The sequence below is a fragment of the Natrix helvetica genome (genome assembly GCF_964273705.1).
Source record: "Natrix helvetica genome assembly, chromosome: Z".
Taxonomy (NCBI): Eukaryota; Metazoa; Chordata; class Lepidosauria; order Squamata; family Natricidae; genus Natrix; species Natrix helvetica.
Window position 1 is genome coordinate 69,533,115 of NC_138554.1, and position 24,500 is coordinate 69,557,614.

At 36.2% G+C, this 24,500-nt stretch overlaps 1 protein-coding gene across 6 annotated transcripts in view; it reads right to left on the minus strand.

Moving 5' to 3' along the window:
* The window catches only part of HECW1 (HECT, C2 and WW domain containing E3 ubiquitin protein ligase 1), a 236,427-nt gene that overhangs the window by 18,694 nt on the left and 193,233 nt on the right, over nt 1–24,500 (minus strand). For all 6 annotated transcript variants that reach the window (XM_081932565.1, XM_081932568.1, XM_081932564.1 and 3 more), the window contains 11 exons: nt 21,976–22,161; nt 19,361–19,495; nt 17,430–17,535; nt 15,251–15,347; nt 12,457–12,540; nt 10,578–10,687; nt 8,902–9,022; nt 7,674–7,787; nt 5,683–5,835; nt 3,389–3,487; nt 1,676–1,805 (listed from right to left, as the gene is read on the minus strand). In XM_081932565.1, coding sequence (XP_081788691.1) covers nt 1,676–1,805; nt 3,389–3,487; nt 5,683–5,835; nt 7,674–7,787; nt 8,902–9,022; nt 10,578–10,687; nt 12,457–12,540; nt 15,251–15,347; nt 17,430–17,535; nt 19,361–19,495; nt 21,976–22,161 — 1,335 coding nt within the window. The remainder of the gene's footprint in view (nt 1–1,675; nt 1,806–3,388; nt 3,488–5,682; nt 5,836–7,673; nt 7,788–8,901; nt 9,023–10,577; nt 10,688–12,456; nt 12,541–15,250; nt 15,348–17,429; nt 17,536–19,360; nt 19,496–21,975; nt 22,162–24,500) is intronic.

Sequence of the window (24,500 nt, forward strand, 5' to 3'; positions counted from 1 at the left end):
ACTTTCCATAAATCCTGCAAGAGCCAGAATGAACTTTTCCAAATCTCTGAACAACTGGGCATTGAAATTGTGAAGATTGGCAGCAGAGTTTTAGGACCAAGATGGGCTGCCTGTATCTTAAGGTTGACCATAGCTATGTGGCACGCTTATCCAGCGCTACATCAGTTTTTTCTGGGCAATGAAAGATTCCTAGGCATGGCTTCCCGTTTTGAAATTTTAAATTTTTTGAACGATTTGGCCCCAATGATTGATATTCTAAATGAGATTTCTCTTCTGTCAAATGCCCTGCAAGGGAGAAACACAGAAACACATCAAGGCAGAAAAATTGGTATTGGGATCAATTAAAGCATTTGAAATGCTTAGACGGGGAAAGAGTCCATATGAAAAAAAGGTTTATGGAATGCTAGATTCAGAAGCCTTCAAAAACATAAAATTAGTTCCAAATCAACAATTTGTTGCCCTTCCTCATGAAAATATTTTGGCAAGCATCATCATCAATTTGAAGAAAAGGCTGATGGATTGCAACCATCTAAAAACAGGTAGCCAATTGCCAGACGCAAACAAATTACAATTTCTCACATATTTGGAGCTGGATTACTGGAACATTGAAGATGTAGTCGTACCATGGGCAGAAGCAGAGGCAGGATTGATTGATTCAATTTGGCGAAATGTTTAATCATGAAATTGATTTGAACAACTACAGATATTTTTTGGAAAATGTGATCAAAGATCCAAAAACCTACAAAATTCCTGACAGTATCAAAAAAGCTAGAGATATTGTCAGGACAATTGCAGTTAGTTCCGCAGAGGCGGAAAGGGGGTTCTCAAACATGAACCTCATATGTTCAGAGCAAAGAACTCATCTAACTGATGACAATAAATGTTGTTGGCATGCCTGATAAGAGATGGGACCCAATTGCTACTGTCAAAAAGTGGCTCAGAGCACACCATCACACGGCTGATGATCTATGAGTGAAGACCAAGAGAAGTGCAACTTTTCGGGAGTCTGGAAGCCTAACAACAATCTGTGTCTCTTCTTTGTGCAGGTTATTGGAGCAAGGTGGTGAGGTGGTGGTGTTGAAGATCGGCAAGGACAGTCATCTTTCCTCTGTAAGTAGCTGTTTTATTTTTGTGTGTGCTGGTTTCATCCTTAATGTAGTGTATGCAATTAAAGTCCTCCTTTCTTTCTCTTCTTTGTGCAGGCCATTCATTGGAGCAAGGTGGTCAGTGATGTTGAAGACTGGCAAGGACAGTCATCTTCCTTCTGTAACTAGCTCTTTTATTATTTTGTGCACTTATTTTATTCTTATTTAAGTAGTAAGTGCACAAAATAATAAATTTCCTTTTTTATATCTTCTTTTTGTAGGTCATTCATTGGGGCAAAGAATTCAGTGACATCAATTTGGCCACTCCCACCCAGTCACATGACTGCCAAGCCACTCTCACCATATCACATGACTGCCAAGCCACTCCCACTTGGTCACATGACTGCCAAGCCACTCCCACCTGGTCACAAGCCACTCCCACAAAACAGGCCACAACTACAGAATAGGTTCTAAAAAAATTTGAAACCCACCATTGCCTCCTATCCTTTTAATAACTGGTCTCCAGTTAAGCTTTCTTTGAAATGTTTATGACTCCTAATTTCTAACTTGTAATACTCATATTAAGTTACCTGTCCAAACACTTCCTCATTCACTGTGAAAGTGAGATCCAGAATATCAGTAATGATGTTGTCTTTCATCCATTGTAAACTTTGGTGGAATTCCTCATCCAGATATTCCATATCACTAAGGTCACATGGCCTGATTGACAATAGATAATAAATTATGTTTAAGTTTCAAATAGTAAAATATTACACAGTAGCCTCAGTTCAAACTTTAACTCTCATTAGCTACCTGCAACCATAGCTAAGCATTGTATCTCTATTCAGTGGTAGTAAAATTTGGAATATGAAGAATCAGCATTTCACTACCACTGAATAAAGAATTCTATTGCATTATTTTGTATCAGCTTTCTAGGGATCTTCTAGTTCAGGGATGTCAAACTAGCAACCCGTGGGCCGGATGCATCATGTGCAGGCCACGCCAAACCCGGCTCTGCAAAGGCAAGAAACATCACGATACATCATGATACGTCATGTGATGTGATTGAGTTTGACACCTATGATCTAGTTGGTTAAGAAAGGAAGTCCTCTGCTAGATTTAGAGTGATTAGATATTTATTTTCTTAATATTATTAGAGTGAGTTACAACTTTTTGATTCATGCTTGATATTGTTCTCTTCTGATCATGAAGTGTTATTGGACTTTTTATTCATACAAAACTTTGCTATACAGATTTTCTTAAAAAGCAGTAATTCAAAATATTTCATTGTTAACATATAAAATAAAGGGTAATAAAAATATGTTTTTTTTAAAATATATTTTAGGAAAATAAATTCAGATGTGTCCTATTGAATTCAAGGTTTCCCCCATTCCCATACCTAAATATTGCCATATATATGAATGCATCATACATAAGTATGGATGGGGTTGAACTGTCCCAAACAATCTGATGTGCAATTTGGGGGTTCTAAACTCTTTGTCTCAATTGAACAACTGGGTTGGACAGCCTTTGTATAGCTTTAACTTGCACACCAGTTTGCCTGTTTTCTGATTGGGAGACCCTGCTCATGGACGTACCTGCTCTGGTCACCTCGTAATAGGATTATTGAAATGCACTTTATATGGTCCTTCCCTTGATAATCGCTTAATAAATGCAACTGGTCCAAAATATAGTGGCATGAGTAATTAGGAGACCATCTCACAAGCTATACTGAATACTAGTGAGATTTTGAATGCAATCTAAGGAACTGGTTCTTATCTACAGAGAATCTCACGCTAAACTATTTGTGGGACCATCTATTTCTAATTATTTTCATTCAGCTGGTAAGTTCTAAAAGGATCAGCATGCTCTAGATTGCTTAAGCAATGTCATCTGGTAGGATCCAGAAGAAACAACTTCTCTGGTGCCAATAGCATCACCATTTGGAGTAGCGTATTCTATGAGATTGGGTTGATCCCAATTCTGTCTGCCTTTCAAAAAACCTTTAAGATTTCCCCAGGGCACTAGGTCAGAGACTGGCATGAATGAATTTTTGAATGAATTTTTCTTGGCACTTTATGTCTTTATATTTACTTTGTCACTTTTACATGAATTTAACTGCAGCTTATTGATGTGTACTGACCTGAGACATCTACTCAATAGGTGGCTGTATAAATTGAATGAATGAATGAATGAATAAATAAATAAATAAAAAACTCTCTTTAAAATTCCACTTATTCCATCTTGTCAAGAGATTAAGAAATGTCATAATGGTTTCTTCCATTGAGTCTGTAAATACTCACAGCCTTAACAATGCTTTGTAGAATGGCCTTGTGAAGAAAGCATCAAGTAGATACTGATGAATAAGAGCAAGACCAAGGATACGACCACTAAATCGGAACCTGAACCAAAAACATACATAATGAGGGATGCGTAATTTTTGAAATAGTTTATTCCTTTTTTTCTATTTGAAAATAATATAATATATCTAACAGCAATCAAAGTATTTAACCAACATGTAAAAACTGTATTGGTGATTTTATCATAGGATTCATTTAATGTGATCCGAATTGATTTTCTAAACAATTTCCTTCCTGACAATGTGATACAACTGTATTATAAAGGCATATATTTATTATTATATCTTATATAACTTAAATAAACCAATAAATTGAATGCCATGCTAGAACCACAATGTACTTTTCCAATGGAAAGAATAAGAGATAAACAATGTACATTATTGAAACGGAAGGAAAATAATGTCCATTTCTTGTTCTTTTGATTTTAATACATTGGCTTTTTAAAAATATTTATTCCACCCTTTCTTTTTATATTCAACAAAATGGCAAATATACCAGTAATCTTTTCTCCTCTTGTCTTCCTTACAACGTCAACCCTATCAGATGAGTTGGGCTGAGTAACTGGCCAAAGTCAATCAGTTATTTTTTATGCCTAAGGCAAAACTAGAACTCACAAGTTCCTGGTTTCCAGGTATGTACATTAACCATTACACTAAGTATTTCAACTATCTAGTTAAGAATGTAGGGAAGTCAGAGTTTCTATTTTGAAACCTTCCTTCATAAATTTCCTTCCTAACTGATGCCTGAAAGATCAACACACAAGCAGTTTGCAGGAAATGAATGCAATACTTATTCAACCTGTGTTTCTGGGCATTGAAATCTATACAGTAGCTGGATAACTTGGTTACATAGCCCAGAGCTGTCTTCTGATAATGGGTTTTTAAGGCTTCAGAAGAAGACATCCTTCTCATTATATGATACTTAATCCTACTTTAATTGGAAACCCAGGCAATTACCTCTCCACAATAATGTTTTGCTTAGTTGTGAGCTGGGAGAATTTTTACTTACAATGTTAATGATTTCAGCATTAGATATTTTTTAGCTATTTCTATTTCTTTCACAAGGGACACATAAGTTAAATGTATATAATTTATCAGCCAGAAGTAGAACTTTTGTGGCAATAATATGAAAGTGTTTGGATACTACCTTCTTTTTAATGTTTTCTCAATTTAATTTACAGCTCCAAGTCCTAATCAGGTCTGATCTTGCTAACATTTTCAGATTGGCCACATTCTAGTAAGTGCTGCCACCTAACTGGCTAAAATAATAATCATGCACAAGGAAAACCAGAGTCCTAATAGGATCATCTCCAGTCTTTCAGGGCAATAACATGCTCAGGTATTATGAGAGAAAATGAGAGTTTTGAACTTTAATTCAATAGAAAATTCTAGGACCTAAATGACTAATAGAGAATGTATGTTGAATATTTTTAATATGACAATTAGAGTATTCTAATTGTGGTTATGAATGAAACAAATTCTTTAATTCTTATAAGCACATTTTTCTATTCAGTTTAGTAACACTTTGACACAAGCCTCTATTTCATCAATCTAGTTCTGTGCTGACATGGAGTCTGTAAGTTTAGTATGGCAGATAAAGCCTCTTAACTTAAAAAAAAGCTTTTAACACTATTTTACCTATATAACTGAGTACCATGTCAATAATATTAAATATACCAAGAAAACAAGTTAAACATGCAAAAAAATATTTATGACTGTATTCAATGCTTTGTCTTTAATTCACCCAAGTGCTCTCTAAGACCAAAGGAAGAAATTATCTTTCTTGAAAATTTGAGTGTCACGATATCTAAAAACAAGTTTCCTAGAGTATGAAAAATCAGTTATTATAATACAATAAAATATAAAACAATAAAATTATGGTGCACTGTTCTTGTTTCCATCTTTCCACTTCTTCTGAATCCTTCAACCAGATGTATCATTGTAGCTTTCCTGTCTGTCAAATAAGTTACTAGATTCTTCTTTCATTAAAGTAATTCTGTCATGATTAAACCTGGCTCTTTTATTAACAATTAAGTCTGACTGAGTAATTATTTCCCCAAGGTTTTGTTAATACTGGATTCTCAGTTTTAGCTGCCTTACTGTAGGTCTAATACTGTGACATAATCTCATATGAAGAAAGATAATATTGTAATTTATAAAATATTATACTTGAGAATAAAAAAATGTATAGTTTATTTGAGAATTACTATGACATGTATTCTTAACTAAATAGCTTACCATTCCAGATGATTTTCTACAAATGCTGACATGGGGCTGATCTGTACTGTGTAAGTATCATTGGCTGAATACTCAAACAGGCCATAATAAGGATTGAAAAGCTCCTGAGAAAGAAGGAAGAAGAATTCCCGGGATGGGCCACTGTAATCCAAGCTGGGGGGAAAATGCACAAGGAATGGCTCTTACTAATCATATGTTTCATGACAAATTGCTGATTCTGCCTCTTTATCCATGTTAAACAGTTAGACATTTTATAGAGGTTTTGTGAATGGATTTTAATTTTGATTGAGAATTAATGCTGCAAATGTACCTCTCCAAACTGCTTTGAAATACAAAGTAAATATAAAGTTGTTTAAAATGCAATTTAAAATTAAGTTGTATTTCACATACTCACATTTTCCAAATTACTGGGTTTTTTTACCTACCTACTGGAAGGGTGGGGAGAATCAGCAGAGAGAGACACCTCTCCTCCAAAATCTTTTAGTTAATAGTCACTGCAATTTATGACATTTATGTACCAGCAAAAATAATTACATTATTAATAAAGAAAAATTATTATAAACATACAGAAAACAAATATCACTCAAAATTTGTTATTTTTACTTTGGAGATATTCAAAATAATATCTCCAAAGTAAAAATAACAAATGTTGAGTGATATTTGTTTTCTGTATGTTTAGAATAATTTTTCTGCTGCTTTTTATCTCTACAGAATTATTTATTCTTGATTATTTTACATCCTTACATTAAATGATATTTTCACCTCATCTGAAAAAATGACATAACATCACTTATAATACCACTGAATGGAATATTCTTTATGCTTTTTTAAAACAAATGCCAAGAATGTGAAATATTTTGTGATTTGTGGTTGTCTTCAAGGCCCTTCCTCTGGCAAAGAAGTATTTCCTAGAATGATTTGTCCAAGTCTAATATATATATTATAATTTTATACATACAGTATATATAATTATATAAATTCCTACCAACTGTTATTCTTCTTCCATTATTAACATAATTTTAGCCTGTTTCTAACTAATAAGGACCCTTTATTTCGTAATAAGTAGAAACATTTAAATATTAGAAAAAAAAATCCTTAGAAAAAAAAAATTAGCTCTTAAGCCACCTTAGTTCAAGCAGTTAATTCCATTGTAAATATTTGAATAAGTCATAGCAAGGAGTCGTTAATTCATTTGTAAATTTTACTGACTATTTATTTATTTATTTATTTATTTCTTGGATTTCTAAACCGCCCCCTCTCCCAAAAAGGGACTCGGGGCGGTGTACAGTCAAATAAAATGCAGATAAAATACAATAATATAAAACAATTAAATACTAAACATTTGGATGGAGGAGATAAGACTGTACAAGAAATAAATATACTACAGAAACCCTAAAAAACATCCCCAATTAAAATACCCAAACCCAATTAAAATATATCCCCGGGAGACAAAACTAAGAGAGTGCCAGGCCAGCTGATTGAAACAGGTGAGTCTTTAATTTTTGACGGAAGGAGCGGAGGTCGGTGGTAGTTCGGATGTCGGGGGGGGAGGTCATTCCAGAGGGTTGGGCCCATCACAGAGAAGGACCTACTCCTAGGTGTCGCCCGCTGGCATTGCCTAGCGGATGGCACCAGGAGGAGTCCCTCCCTACTACGCAATTACTGGCAAGTTCTGTAGGATGCTATTTTTATGGGCTGGACTCATACCAATTATTTATATCCATATATACTGTCCTTCATTTGAAATAATAAGGAAGGTAGGTGTTACTGTACCAATTTCACATTTGTTCTATGTGCTGATATCAAGGCTGATCTTTTGATTAATCCCTCCTGACTTTTTCTACCATAATGCAATGATATTATGATGCTAAAAATGCACTATTTGGATTTAATTCCTTGTCAGTTATTTTGTATAACCTATTCCGTTATAAATTTAATCCATGTCAAATTACAGAAAACATGCTTTTTGCTCACATTTTGCAACTCCTTACCCTTCTTCTCCAACAAATGTAACATAGAGTTTATTTCTTTGGAGCTCCTTCCGTGAGTAAGTCATCACTTGATTAAAAGTGCCTTCCAGCAAATGGTCACGCCTTATTATTAATCTAGAGTGGGGTGAATGAGAAGTAATTATGTAAATTGGATTACCCAACTATTGTTATTGCAGTAATTAATTAAGTATAAAGTTCTCTTCTGCAATAAGTTGCTTCAATATTGTTGAAAGAGTTTTGGCATACAATTTGACCCATCTGTGCTTTGTAAATAAAACAAAGTTATACAGTCTATCAGTCTATCAGCAGAGAATTACAATTCTAAAATTATACAATCTTCCTTATTAGAACTGTGCTGCTAAATAATCACAAAATAGATTTTTAGTGATGATGCCTTAGCTTTGGAACTTTATAACAAATTAATAAGCTGAAAATGTATTTACATTTTTTTACAGCTTTTAACTCCGGGATGGGTGCAAAGAGAGATCTTGCTTAATATCAGGCGTGCCTCATTCAGTATCCAATAAAGAAACCCCACAACTCTATTTGATTAGATATAAAGGTACTTTTCTTGGACATGAAATAAAAACAGCTAAAGAAAGTAAGATCTGAAGCAAAAAGGCACAAATGTGTACATATCAAACATTTACCCAGGATCCTTCCCCCAGTTACCCCAACCCAATGTCCAGTCTGCAGCTTCCAAAGGTGTCATGTGGGGTGCATCTTCAACTTCAGTTGGTATGCAGAGACTGTTGACCTTGACCAAGCCTAAACACGAGCCATCAGCCTGCGCAGAAGATGGTAAGAACCAAACTCCCTTCATGATAGCTCCTCCAGCACCTAGCAATTCCCCCCCGCAAATACCACAAGCCCCACTTTCCCCGTTTCTATGGCAGCCAATGGCAAGCAAGTAAAGTAGAGGCTGACACTAATCTTTGTTCTCAAATAATGCCTTTGCTTTTTTTTTTTTTTCCAAGGTGGGTATTGCTTAGCTCTCCACAAAAAATATGACAAGTTACATGAAAAACAGATTTTCTTCCTTTACTATATACTAGCTTCACAATTATCACTATTTGCATTCAGATTACATTTATATTTTGCTAATTGTCCTTTGTATTTTTCTGCTTTGCAGAACTGAAAATTTTTCCAAGTGGATTCCTTTATAAAAACATTCATATTTGTAAATTATTTAAATAAATAATATATAGAATCATGAATAACTACTCACTTAATTTTACCTGGACCCTGGCCATATCCTTTTGCTTCTAGCTTTCGATAAAAGTTGCGAAGCTTGGCTTCAAAGTCTCTCCTGTAAGGAGAAGGTGCTCTTGCACTGGCCCGCTGCAAGCCTGATGAGTACAAACATAAGAAAGAACTTATAATTTGCAACCACTGGCTTGAACTAATACTTGTTAACAATGATCTGATTCATTAATGATCTCCTAGTATAATCTTTATATTTAAAAGGCAAAACTTTTTATTTCACATTTGTAGCATATGAGTATCATTCAGCTGTTTAGAAGGTTTCATGTAATCAACTGAGAGTATAGATAAGGGTGTAGATGAGCTTTTGTGACAAAGCCACCTATCTCAATTAGCACCTGCACTTAGGAAAAAAATTAGATGAGATTTGCACATATCTGGGTCTTACCATGCCACTTCTGTCCCTGTCTTACTGTAATTCTACTGAGTCGACAGGATATTGATTAGTGACTTTAAGATGGGACAACGAATTATATAATATAGTGTCATCATGTCATAAATAATTAAAAATATAAGAAACACCAGTTAAATGAGGCTAACTACATTTATAGCAGAATATGTTATTTTCCATAGTGGAAACAACTAACCAAATAACTCTTGAAACCACACCATAAAGACAATATTTCTCTCCAATGATTATTCTTTAAATGTATACTACTACTGATGAAAGAAACTAGACATTTTGACTAGCAACCATCCATATGCATATTTCACATTAATTTATCCTCTCTATCTTTAAATGCTGTACATTTAAACAACTCAGACATGTTACCAAATTATCTAATCTATGTATGTATGTTAAATATAGCAAAGAATTTAATTTTATCTGACTTAAATTTAGCACCATTTGGCATTATTAAATGATACTAGATTCAAAGATTGATGTAGAATATTTTACATGGATTAAGAAAGAAAACAATGCTGAGAACTATTTTTAGAGATCGCATAACAATGTGTGGAATTCAATCTTGCATCTTCTGGAAATTATTTCTCTGTATATAAAGATAGTGCTTTGATTACATATTTTAAATTCAAGATTTTAAAAAATTAAGCTACAGTAGCAAACATATACACAACACTATTATGTGGTGACAAGATTTTGTTATGCATATTTTTATAATGAAGGTATTTTCTTAGCATGCCCAAACAAGTCCTCCATTACAAAGAAGCAAAGGAATACCTACAGCTAGAGTCCTGATAGCTGAAAGCTTCTTTAAATTTTTTTGTGGCTAACACTACAAAAGTGGCAAATTCATTATTTCTTGCAAATTAACAGCATAAAAGTATGGAAGAAAGTGAGAGTTGTCAACCACCTTTTTTTTGGCAGAACATTCCTCAGATCAGATATAAACTAAAATATGCATTTATAATGGGTACAAAAATATTAGGGAAAATTTGTTTTAGACGAAGCCTTGTAGGTTGCTAATGATCTGTTTTGAAACACAGAGATAAATTGTTCAGGCTTATGCAAAGAGAATATTGGCAAACATATCTTTTATCATGTTTTTCTATGGAAGAGGGAAGAGGGGGAGATCTAAAAACAAGGCACTGTGTGTTCTTTGGCTGCTGTATTTTTTGGAATAGGAATACAATATAATAGGAAACAAATCTAGCCGCAGAATTGACTTTCAAGTGCTTTACCTGGAGAATTCTGAGGTGATGAACAGGGTGAACAACGGGGAGAAAAGCTGTAGCCAGGATGGAAGGCTGATTGAAGAGGAATGTAGGACATAATGTCTTCTTCAAAAAGACTAAAAGGGAGAGAAATATGAGAACTTCATTATGTGTAAAAATTCCCACAAATATGAATCTTGGTTTCCAGTTGTTTCTTACAGATTCCAAATCTAAGAATAAAAATTGAACTAGAAGGGTTGAACTACAGTAGAAGACCTCCAAAGCCTGTTCTGAACAAAAGCAATCTTTCTAAATTTGGAAAACGTTCTTTAAAAAAGCCAACACTGTACATAAAATACAAACATATTTTTACCACATATTTCCACTTAATCTTATCTTTCAAAGGCCATTAATAGTTTGTTCTAGTTCTAGGATTGCTCATGCTTTTCTAATAACATTTTTGGCCTTGACAACCAAAATTATGTAGAATTTTCTTTTCTTTCTTTTACTATGAGTTTTATTGATGTAAGTATGAAGTAGCTACTCTTGGAAGGAAGGATTTAGATATGGAAAGAAATCATTTAATTATTAAGTATATTGAGTCCCGAAAATAGCCAATTCTAGTACCCATACATTTAGGCTGTGTCACAACTGTGAACTTGAGGGAACACGCTTGTCGCTCAGCTCATCAGCCAATCAGAAAACCTCAATTTCATGAGGAATGAGAAACTGGAGGGCAAATGGATTGATTAAGTTCTGGAAGAAGAAACCCCCTCCAGAAACTTTTGATATATGGCCTTTGAAGTCCTTAATATTTTAAACTCTTTACTGGAACAATATGTTATTATTGAAGTTAAACAAATTATCTGGAGACAACTGAGATGGATTCACTGCATTTACAAATGTAATTGAATAATCATTTAAAAACTGAAAAATGTTGTGAATTGTTTATGTTAAAATGAAATAGAAGAAATTTATTGGAATTACTTCCTGGAAAGTATAAACAGATACTAGAAGATACTAGAAAAAAACAGGAGCCAGAAATGTATTTACAGGACTTAAGAATGGTTGGCAGGAAGAAGAAAAAAATAAAATAAAACTGCTAAATCAGAATATGATTAAATAAGGAATTCTTATATTTTGGTGAACTAGAACAATTGTTCAGTTTGGAAATGTGTAATGGGGTAACAGATTAATTTTTGATATCTAAATGTTGCTGGTTTAACCATTCAGTCCTGTCTGACTCTTGGCAACTTTATAGGCAAGTGCTTTCCATATTACCATGTCAAGCACAGCATATTCAGTTGTTCAATGTTCATCTTTGTATCAGTTTTGATGCTATCAAATAAGTGAATTACTTGTTTGCCTCTTCTAGTTCCACCAGTCATTCCAAAATAGGGGGTGATTATTTCTGATAATGTTTAATAATTTTATATTTTACAAAAGTTGAATTGTTAAGAGAGGGATGAGGGGAACAAATATTAAATGGAAAAGGCACTCTATTTTTATATTATTGGATATTTTAATAAAATTTTACTGGATGTTTAATAAGGAGAGGTGAAGATTTAGAGATGAGTTTATAAAAAAGGATATGTAGTATGGAATGAAGAGCTGTTGTATTTCAAGAGACAGTAATGAATTGCTAATGGAGCTACCTTTGGGAAATGTAGTTTGATGATTGGGTTTGATGATTGGAATTAATGGAATTATGGAAGTAATATAGGCTATTGCCAAATTTAGAGTAAGAGTTGGAGGTACTTTTTAATATCTGTATCAAAGAAAGTCAGAAGTCATTTTTTATTTTTTTATTTTCTTTTCGCACTTTTATCTTTCTTTTTGTGTGATCCTTTTTATACTTGTTTTTTAATTTAAAAAAATTATACTAGAAATAATTATTGTCTATTACCTCAGAAGTATTACTAAATCTGCATCACAAGACAATTTTTCAACTCCATGTGTACCTTCTGTTCGAATATAATGAATCTTCTCCCTAGGGAATTAACATATATAAATATATATTTATATATATTCTATCTACAAACTGATATTATATTAAAGAAAAGCTAGATACATTCCTTTTGATCTACACTGACCCATTTCTCTTCCAAAAGCTAATATAAAACAGTCAGTACAGAAACATACATTGGTTTCTCTTATAAAGTTTGCTAATATTTGTATCTAAATCAACTTACAATGCATGTAATATGATAAAAAAATTCCTTGAAATTAACATTGTTCAGAAATGTGCAGGTAAAAGGAAAAGTTGTAAAGAAAGTAGGGTGCATAGTCATTTGGCAAACAAAATTGTAATGGGAGAATTGATTAAAAAGGGCTTAAAACATTATTTGAAATATTATTACTGAAATTAGTTTAAAACAAAAGAGAACAAAATAAATAATTTGATAGTCATCATCAGAATGATCACCTAATGGAAAAGTGAATTTTAAAAACAATTAATTTATTAATGTGACTCATCTAAATCTTATAAATGTTTTTCTTCTGGAGCCAAACTGAATTCTTTGGAAGTAAATATCTTTTTGTCTAGACCTATAAATTAAATCAGAGTAGTCAGTGATCCCATAAACAAACAAACAAACCAGTAAGGAGGAAAAATAAAGCAAGAGAAAGAAGGCAAGCGTGGTTGAAATTTGCGACCTTCACTGAGGCTTCCCTTAATCTGTCAATGGGGGAGCCAAAAGGAGGTCAAAAATGGCAACCACATGACATCATATCTAATGACCATGCAAGATTTGCCTAATGATAAGTAACTAGATCTGCTGAAACTACTGTTGTAAGTCTGAGCTGGATGTGATGTCTTGTCTTATGATGCTTTATGCATCTCTTAGTAACTGAGCAGTCAGTCATGATTACCATTATTAACCAAGGACTACATGTATATTAATATCCTACATACAATGTAACTAGTACAAATGATCTGATATACTGATATCTACCTATCATGCCTAACTATGAAATTAATCAATCTTTTGATCTTACTACCTTTTTTTAGATTGCAACAATGGTGTTTTGGTGTGTTTATAGATACGGGCATTTGTCAAGCATCAAATGTTGCCAAAATATGCCCTTCTGGATGGCATTTTAGCTTGGTATTTTACAAATTATCATTATGATCCAAACATCACTCAACTAAGGGTGAATGGGCAGCCATACAAATTTTCTTAAATAAATAAATTGACAAGTCATATTTAGGGATGTGGAGTGTTTCAAATCCAAAGATAAAAAATGTACTTCAGAGAGAGCATGGATATGCATATCACACTATTAGTGTTTCTTTGAAGAACTAGAATCTTTTCCTGAGTTATCTCAATAGCTGCTCAATCCCAGGAAAATAAACTTATGGATTAAGAAGGAATTTGCAGCATGCAACAAAGCATTTCAGAGCGGATGTAAGCATACTGTCAACTATTGGTACAATCTTTGAAGAGACAGAGCCATTTCAAGAAGGTGCCAACAGATGTGGCAAGCACACCCATGTCTATTCAAAAAGATCTTTTCATCTCCTGATTCAAAGCACTGTACATTCAAAAATATATTTATGCACCATGGTGAAGAAATTTCTTAATCTAGTTATAACTGATATTTATATTGCTGATATAAGCTCTTTATTATACATCAACAGTATAAAGTTAAACCACATTACTGTATACTTTTCAGTCCCTAATATTCTGTTGTTCACTCACTAAGTTGTCTCTTGACTTCTTACAACCCCATATGGTCCCCCTCTCCTTAATTGGAGGAATTTTCACAAATTCATGTTCATTGCATTGTTGATACTACCTAATCATCTCCTCCTCTGCTGTCCCTTTTATTCCACTACCATTTTAAAGGAGTAAAGTATTAGTATTATTAATTAACAGTATTCTCACTATAGATGCTTTACAACTAGTCCTCAGCTTACAACCACAATTGGGACTGGAATTTCCATTGTTAAGTCTGTGCAATCATAAAGTCAGTCATCATATGACCAGACCTGATTTTACTATAATTTTTACCAGGGTCATTAAAAGCAAATCACTGCATTTGTCGAATGAATTACAGGTAGTCCTCAACTTACAATGTTTGTTTAATGACCATTCAAAGTTACAATGGCACTGAAAAAAGTGAGTTATGACAGTTTTTTACATTTATGACCATTGTAGCATCTTCATGGTCAAACGATCAAAATTTGAAAACTTATTAACTGGTTCATATTAATGATAATTAGACTTTTCTGGGAGAATATAATCATATTTTATAACCTTCTTACAAGCAAAGTGAATGGGCAAGTTTCACTTAACAGCGATGTTAGTAACCTAACAACAGCAATGTTTTACTTAACAACTATGGTAAGAAAGATTATAAAATGGGACAAAACTCACTTAACAAATGTCTCACTTAGCAACATACATTTTGGGCTCCATTATGATTGTAAGTTGAGGACTACCTCTCTGCAGACTAAATTTCTGACCAACACAGATTGGACCTTGAAGTCTAGCTATACATTAGGTTAACAATAACTTCAATCTTCTAATTGAAAAAGAAAGCAATCTGGAATCTTATGAGCACAAAGCACATGTTACCTATCTACCTAGTTTCTTATTGTCTATAGTAACCAATAAACTACAGGTAAATCACACTTTGGGGCTTTCCTATCTTAGCTTTACCAGAGTATTCAGTAATTAAGCTATAGACTGTTGTACCTGAGTGCATGGTTCCTAGCCAAACTTGGCTGACGCTCCTGCAGCATTTCAAAAATATTAGGCTGACGTAGAAACGCGACTATTTTGTCATTGTATGCTGAAAAAGCACAAAAACATCCCAGTGTGAAATCATTCTTCTGTTTTATTATTTTTGCCTTAAACTTTGTTTTCTAAAGAACCCTGGGTTTTCTGATGGAAAAGTAATATATTTAATAAGTAAACAAGAAAAAGCAAATAAATCTAACAAGTAAAAATAACATGGAAGATTAGGTATATTTAAAGTATTGTTTTGAGTACAAAAGAGTATCCATATCTGTATTGTCAAAAGTGCTTGCATCTTTTCCAAGTGATGCTCCAAAAGCTGCTCAGCTCTTTCCATATGCAAATGCTTTAGTGATTTAGAAAACAATGGCACTTCATTTATGTTCTCATGAACTGCAGAGCATCTCACTGAAATATTTTGCACAGCCACATGTCTATGGAGATTTTCAATTATCCAGGTTATATTGTCCCAAAGATGCTTTTTCCAAATGTTTTGCTTCTCATCCAAGAACCGAACTGAACAAGGTTCTTGGATGAGAAGTAAAATGTTGTCAAAAGGAAAAAACCCAAGATAGTCCAGTTCCCTTTTCGTAAAAGCACCTTTAGTACTTTGCATATAACAGAATTCTGGTGCTGACCAGAATTCATAGCATAATTATAGGAAATATACTGTCACAGCATACTCACTAGGGTTTAGGATTGTTCATGCTACCCATTTCGTCCTGCTTGCCTACTTGTAGTATGTTGTTGAGCAGCAGGACAGAGAATGTCTGACCTTCAACTAGCCTATGGATATTCTATCAAGGTCTCTCCCTTCCTACCACATCTTTTCTTTCCCTGTCCTTGGAGATGTAATAGACATAGTAATAGACGCAATAGATGTAAAGCCAGAGTAAGAATTGTCATTTATAAAATATAACAGGGACAGAATTTCTGCACATTCCTCCACTATAATTGATCTGAATACCCCCATGTTTCCAAACAAACCCTGTCCCCCAAATTGTTTCAAAGAGCAAACTCCCCAGGCTTAACCTGAATGAGCAAAAGGATCAAAGAATCTTTACCTGAATTAGTTTACTTATTACTTGATTACTGAAGTGCACACAGCCAATATCCTGGATTCTTTTTTCCTTTCAATACATATGGTTAATACGATCCTGAAAAGATCTAGACTCTAGAATCTGAAAGGGAAATTGGATGTGTGTACCTTAGCATTCCATTGTCAGTAAGTTTCTTCAGGCAGGGACTGTTTGACTTCTTGCAAAAGGGGGAAAGCTGCTGATTGTTTCTCTAATATGGGAAAATATGCTGATGTTTCAGGCCTTTAGTATTTTGCATCAATCTGTTTTCCAGACTTGAAAAGTCTATTATAAGAGGCACATTGGAAGTACTACAGTTGCTTCAGCTGTCCCATAACTTTTTTGAAATATTTTGGCTTATATTATGCAAAGATAGCCAAGTGAGAATAAAATAGGTGTGTGTTCTACTAAGAAAAAAAAATTAGGCTCACTTTTGGGCCTATTCTTTAGCACATCCATGATTTGCTGTTCTGAAAACAAACAAAGAAAAAAACTCTTTAAATTCCATAAGGGTGTGCCTAAGGAAGTCCATCCCAGCCCATCGGAAATAACAATGTATTTAACATTTTTCCTTGCCTTGTCATATTCTGTTTTTTATGTATAATATATTTGTAGATGTGCTCCCTATGCTTTAATGAATTTAATATTTTTTGTTTTCATATGTTATGAGCTGTGTTGTGAAGTATAAACCAGAAAAATGCTTACACATAATGGCATTAATACATGAATGCGATATATTTGGAGTGATTTACCAATAGCTAAATTAGATAATCAACAACACTGGTAAACCTGGTTAATTGTGTTATTTCTAAAGCCAAGAGGATGCGAAGATACAATTTCCAATGAAGCAGCAGTTTTATTGCTTGTTGACGAACTCTTTCTTTGCTGTGATTCTGTACCCAGAGGGGATTAACTGTTGCAATATCTCATTCATCCATTAAATGAAGCCATATTTCTTAAATGAAAAAATAACAGCAGAATTGCAGTGAGCCTTTTATTTTAGCTAAGAAAATTTAGTAAATATTATCTGAACTCACTTAAAAAGCAGTGATACATACCAAGAGGCAAGGATTCATGATGATGCTGATTTCGAATTGCTGCTACTAGGCTATTGGCTGGTCTAGTCAACAAAGAAACCGCTCTGTTTCGAGAGACTTCTGATGCCTGAAATAAGAATTCCTATAATTATATTGTATTTAAAGTAAAAAGTTGAATAGATTTTTTTTAAAAGTATGTATTTATAAAAAAATCATAGCCAAGACAGAATATGCAAACTAGAAAAATGTTGAAAAAATGAAACTAGTACTTTGTTGTTTGAGTGCATGAGAATATTAAAAATCATTATCCCACCTTAGGCTACAGTCTTGTATTTTTTCTAATTTTACTGATTCAGAAAATGCCATGACAATATCTTCCAGTAGAATTAGGATGTAGGCATGACATTTACCATTTCTCTTCTCTGTCTAGTGAGCATGACTGCATACAATAATCTAAAGAATAATATTCTTAACTATCATTTGTATTGAATAGAATGACTGGATTAGGGATAGTAGGGTAGAAAATTTATTTATATTCCATACTTCTTATGAAAGAATGAAATATTCATATATAAATAACTAAATATCCTTTTATGTGTAGCACTAGGGCAGGCCGGGCTACTTGAACCTCCTCTTCTTTCGGAGGCACATCAAGGCGATTGAAGGCTGCACACAAAGCGACCTAAGAATTTCTGTCATTGGTCCAAAGTGCTTTAATCCCAATTAGGGACAGCTGACACAGGGTCCTATTCACAGTTCTCTGCTCTTGAATATAATTTGTATAGAAATAAACTTCAGCCATAGTAGCGCCACTAAATGTGCCCAGAAGAAAGCAAAATTAAATTGAGGCCCAGGCACCTCAGAAGGCAAGGATCAGAGAAAAGATAAGAATACATGTCCCATGGCAAATTGCCCAGGGCCATGTGGCAGGGGAGAATTGGTGGGGAAGGAGTGGAGGAGGGGGAGCAGCTGGGGAAGAATGCCTATGGCGGATCAGCAGGACTATTGGGACAGAATGAAGCAGACAGGGCCAGGCAGCTGTTGTAAATTGTCCCATTCCAAATCAGAAGAGGGAGGCAATGGCATTAATAACTCATCTCATTATTTCTATGATTGACAATAAGCCTGTGCTCTATATGAGGCTCCCTGTAGAAACTACAATCAGGCACAGAATTGCAGTAGGCAGTCTTTTACTGGATGAGACATATTGGATTAATTAATATAACATTTCTTATGTGGCACAGTACTGCCTATCAATAGGCTACTAATCAAACCCCTAGTCACATATGAAGCTCTATATGAATTGACACCTAGATAATTGTAGGACTGGCCATTTTAAACTTGATCTGTAAAGAATGCACTTCACAATTAAAGTTTTTAAGAGGACCTCTACTATAAGAAACTTTGGGTGGGGAAGTGAAAAAAATATTTTTCTAATTATACACTGTATTCCAATAAAAGACTTCACTCCCAAAAATTCAAATGGCATCATCATACATGATGGATATTAGGAAGGTAGTGAAGCTGTTCCAGACAGTATTTCCCATTTGATATTACTGAGCTGAATTGAAGCTTTATTGTATGTTTGTAGAATATTATGTCTTTTAAAAATTATTTTTATGTTTATTGGTATTTGATGCAATCCACCAAGAATCCACATAGAATCAGCAGTATGCAAATGTAACAAATATTATTTCCAGTTTCCCTGTTTTTTTTACAGGTGTAACTCTAACAACTATATAAACTGGTCAGACTGTATAAACCCATGCAAAACTACTACTAACACCCTGCAGATTAATTTCCCAGAGATAAGCAAATAAATAATCAGTTGTAATTTCTTTAGAAAAAGTCGCATATCAGTACTTTTTAAAGCTCATGCTAAAAATTAGCATCTGCTTTTACTAAAATGAATCTGAAGAAATTCTTAGGTTCTATAGCCCATATTTATGTACCTCTCCAGCGCTGTAACTACGGAGTCTCTGAAGATGCTGCCTATGAGTCAAGTGATTGGGTAGACGGCCATTCTGAAGTGGAATTCTGGGGTCAATGAAAGTGGTAGCACGACTGTTATGGTCAACAAAGAAAGACTGCAATAGAAGAATACTAAGAATGAGAAATAATATTAAGAGAGCTACCAAGTTGGTAATATAGGTTCAAACATGATTCCTAACTGATTTATTTTAGTTTAAGAAATGAAATGGCTAAACACATTGTGACTAATGTATTGAAAGTAGACTGAAGAACTACTTACATTAAAAGAAAGAAAAGCAATACAGATAAACGGCCACGTTCTACCCGGGCCCCCTGGTTTAACGGGGAGCTAAGGGCAATGAAACGCCTTAGGAGACGCCTAGAGAGCAAGTGGAGGTCCTCCCGCTCCGAATCCGACCGAGCACAAGTAAGAGCCTACGTAAGGACTTACCTTGTGGCAATAAGAGTGGCCAAACGTCAGTATTGTGCCACCCTTATAGCGTCCGCGGAGAACCGCCCTGCCGCCCTGTTTCGGGTGACCCGCTCCCTTTTGTCACAGGGGCAGCGGGACCCCCCATTACTGGGCCGGGCAGAGGAATTTGGAGAGTTCCTGCAGGATAAAATCGATTGGATCCGAAGGGGATGGACCCACCTCAGTGCTCCAGTGGGGACGTCTGAAGCTAGTCTTGAGAGACCATGCTGGGAGGAGTTTGACCCTGTTGTCACCGAAGATTTAGACAGGTTGCGCGGGCGACTGCGAGCCACTACATGTTTATTGGACCCGTGTCCCTCCTGGTTGGTACTGGCCTCCTGGGAGGGCTCACGAGGCTGGCTACTGGAGCTGGTGAACGCTTCGCTGGGTGAGGGCCTTTTACCAGCTGCCTTGAAAGAGGCGGTGGTGAGGCCCCTGCTCAAGAAGCCTTCTCTGGACTCAACGGAGCTAGCAAATTACCGTCCTGTCTCCAACCTTCCTTTCTTAGCGAAGGTTGTTGAGAGTGTGGTGGCTCAGCAGTTTCCGCGTCACCTAGAAGAAGCTGATTATCTAGACCCGCGCCAGTCCGGCTTCCGGCCCGGTCACAGCACGGAGACAGCCTTGGTCGCGTTGGTGGATGATCTCTGGAGGGCAAAGGATGGGGGTTGTTCCTCCATCCTTGTCCTATTAGACCTCTCGGCGGCCTTCGATACCATCGACCATGGTATCCTATTGCGCCGTCTGGAGGGGTTGGGGGTCGGGGGCACCGTATTACGATGGTTCCGCTCCTACCTCTCTGGCCGGACGCAATGTGTGTTGGCAGGAGAGGAGAGGTCGACCGCGAGGCCCCTTATCTGTGGGGTCCCACAGGGCTCGATCCTCTCGCCTCTCCTGTTCAACATATATATGAAGCCGCTGGGTGAGATCATCCGTGGTTTTGGGGTGGGATACCATCTGTATGCTGATGACACTCAGCTGTACATTTCCACCCCAAACCACCCCAACGAGGCTGTTGAAGTGATGTCCCGATGTCTGGAAGCCGTACGGGTCTGGATGGATGACAACAGGCTCAGGCTCAACCCCTCCAAGACAGAGTGGCTGTGGCTTCCGGCTTCCCGGTTCAACCAGCATATGCCATCGCTGACCATCGGAGATGATCAATTAGCCCCGGTGGAAGGGGCACGCAATTTGGGCGTCCTCCTTGATGCCCGGCTGTCTATGGAAGATCATGTGACAGCCGTGGCGAGAGGGGCGTTCCACCAGGTTCGCCTGGTGCGCCAGTTGCGGCCCCTTTTGGACCGGGAGGCCTTGCGTACAGTCACTCACGCGCTGGTGACGTCTCGCCTGGACTACTGTAATGCTCTCTACATGGGGCTCCCCTTGAGGTGCACCCGGAGACTGCAGTTGGTCCAGAATGCAGCCGCGCGGGTAATTATGGGGAGATCGAGGTTCTCCCATATAACACCTATCCTGCGCGAGCTGCACTGGCTTCCTGTGGTCTACCGGGTGCGCTTCAAGGTACTGGTTACCACCTTCAAAGCGCTCCATGGCACAGGGCCTAGTTACCTGCGGGATCGCGTCCTGCCCCATACATCCCTGCGACCCGTCCACTCACACAGAGAGGGACTACTCCGGGTGCCGTCCTCCAGAGAGTGCCAGAGGGCAGCGCCCAGAAGTAGGGCCTTCTCTGTAGTGGGCCCCACCCTTTGGAATGACCTCCCCCCAGACATCAGAACTACAACCGACCTTCGCTCCTTCCGTATGAAGCTGAAAACCTACCTGTTTCGACTAGCTGACCTGGCATAACTCTACAACCTCCCCAGCCCAGGGCATTTTTAATTGTAATTTTAGTTTTTAAGGGTCAATTTCACTGGGGTTTTAACTTTTTAAGTATTGTAACTTATTTATTTATTCTTACCTCCTCTATACGCTATATAATACCTTTGTACGTCGCCCCGAGTCCCTGTGGGGAGAGGGGGCGACTAATAAGTTCAAGTAATAAATAAATAAATAAATAATTATTTTAAGGTATATGTTCCTGAATAAAATACTGCACGAAGAGAAGCTGTATGTACGTATTTTTTTTACACAGTATTAAATATTAACTTCATTTCATTCTTGTACCTTGCCTTGTTGATCGGTTTTGATTTCCCATCCTCGCGGGAGTTCCAACCGTGTATCAGCAAACATGTTGATGAAATTTACTAGATCTCTATTATGCTGATACCGCTCAAAATTCCGAGCATCTCTGCGGATTTTCAGAATCATATGTTTCAAGCAGGTGCTATTGGTAAAAACTCGATAGGCACTCTGAATATCAAAGAAAAAAAGTGGGGGAATTCAAATACATTGTTGCAAAATAACTATGATACACTTTTGCCAAAAAAACAACAACCCCATACGTACTAATTATGTGTGCCTTTTTAATATAGCAATTACCTACAGCAGCAATGAATAGCAAATACCAATCTGGCAAAGGTCCTCCTAGCAACAGTCTCAACTGTTTTTCCAACAGAAACCAAAGGTCCAGGAGGGCTATGGTTAGAACAAGTATACAGGTAGTTCTTGACTTACAACAGTTCACTTAAGTCACTGAAAAAAGGGACTTATGACCATTTTTCACACTTATGACCGTTGCAGCATCCCCTTGGTCATGTGATTTACGTTCGGATGCTTGACAACTGTCTCACATTTATGACAGTTGCAGAATCTTGGGGTCATGGACTAGAAGACCTTCAAGGTCCCTTCCAACTCTGTTTCTGTATATCTACAAATCAAAATTAAAAAGCAGGTAGCCCATTTACAAAAATGACTGATTCTATGTGACTATGTTAGTTAATCAAAGTACTTTTATAAGGTCGCTTTGAACCCAAGAGGGAACCTGTTACCTATAGATGGGTCTTGTGTTGTTATAGTAATGTATGTATTACTATAGCAAAAAATATAGCAAGTGATACAATTAATCAGCACACCAGAATCATAAGCAAAGGCAATAAAAAGAAATGTGATTCAATAGATTCAATTATTGATATTGTAGTGGGACAATGAATTGTCTATAGAATACATAAAGAAGCTCACCTGCCTGAGAATATTGATATTTGTCTGAATGTATTCTAATAATTAATACTAGAACTTTACCCAATTTCATCTGAAATTTGCTCTGAATTTATGAACTTTCTTGCCAAATGTTTAGTAATTATCTTCAAGGAAATAAAATACTTATTTATTATTGTAGGTAGATTTTGATTTGACTCAACATACCTCATTAAGTTCGTTTTATTTTGAAGCTGTTTAGCTTGTTATTTTTGAAGCTGTTCTTTGTACCTCCCTCTTTGATGTTGGAGTCAAAGTACTCTATTCTATGTCACTGTTTGTTTGTTTGTTTGTTTGACTCTGATAGCTGCCTTTGGAAAATTTGCTTCTATCTGAATGGAATCTGATATTTTGGAGTGTTGACTCAAAGTACTTATTTTTGGATTGCTTGTTTTATTTTACGGAGCTGTTCTTCTTCCCTCCCCTCATAATAAGCCTGCAAATATCATGGTCCTCCAAACTATCCCTGTTAAATATGCACCCCTCATTCATCATGATAGAAAGAATTCTATTACCGTATTTGTGAAACAGGAAGAAAAATGAAGGAAATGGTAATAAATAAAAAGTAATAAGTATTATCACATGAAGTAGAAACTTGTTATGTTATAGGCATTTGTTCTGTTGTAATATGTATATGTGTTGTGCTGCTATAAAGGTGTTTTCCTTTTGGGCATTTGTGGCACATGTGCCTCTGCGAAAGCATGTGCCTGCGGTCAATTGTATCCTTCCTGCATTGGGATCTGGATCCTTCATGGGTCCTTTTCCTTCTTTTATAAATGCCACCCTCATTCCCTTCAGGAATTGGCAAGTAACTTGAACTACCAGAGCAATCCTCACACCTTTTGTGCTGTTAATAGGCCAATCAGGAATAACAAAAGATAAACACTGCCAGAAAGGAATCTGTCTATGTTAGGGTATATGGCTGAGTTTTACAATGTAGTTAGATTATATGACTAAAGTAATTAAAATATTAAGAGTTTTGGCATAAAAGTAAAAGAAGGAGTCTGAGGAATTGTGACAAGTAGAAAGTCATGATTTTAACTTTCCTGTGGCCGTTGTGTATTTCGGGGGGAGGGGGGAGCAAAGGATTTTCCAAACCTCCAGAGAGGAAATTCCACACGGAACACTTTTCCTCTCCTTCTCTCTTTCTCCCTTCCCTTCCTCTGATTGGCTGGTGGTGAACTGTCACCTCAGCGCAAAAGTCCGGGGTGAACAGTATTTCACAGTACTTCGTCAGGGTCTGGGACTGAAGAGGCTGGGTCTCATTGGCCGGTGAGAACAGCTGGGGGCCTAACAGCAGAGTCAAAATGGTAGAGGTGAATGGCTGGGGGCAGAACTCTGAGGGCAAAAAAGGGGCAGCGAAGGGTATAAGGAGAACAGTCCCATTACGTAATTCAGGGTTGTGACATTAAGCTTGAATACATGTGGCATACTTATTTTATAGGTAGAATCTGAATGAAAGATGATTAGTTTGTCATTTTGCTTTCTTTGGTGGATTGGAGGTTTAAAAAAAGATTGTGTTATAACAAAAAAAATTAAACTCCGGTGGATGAAAG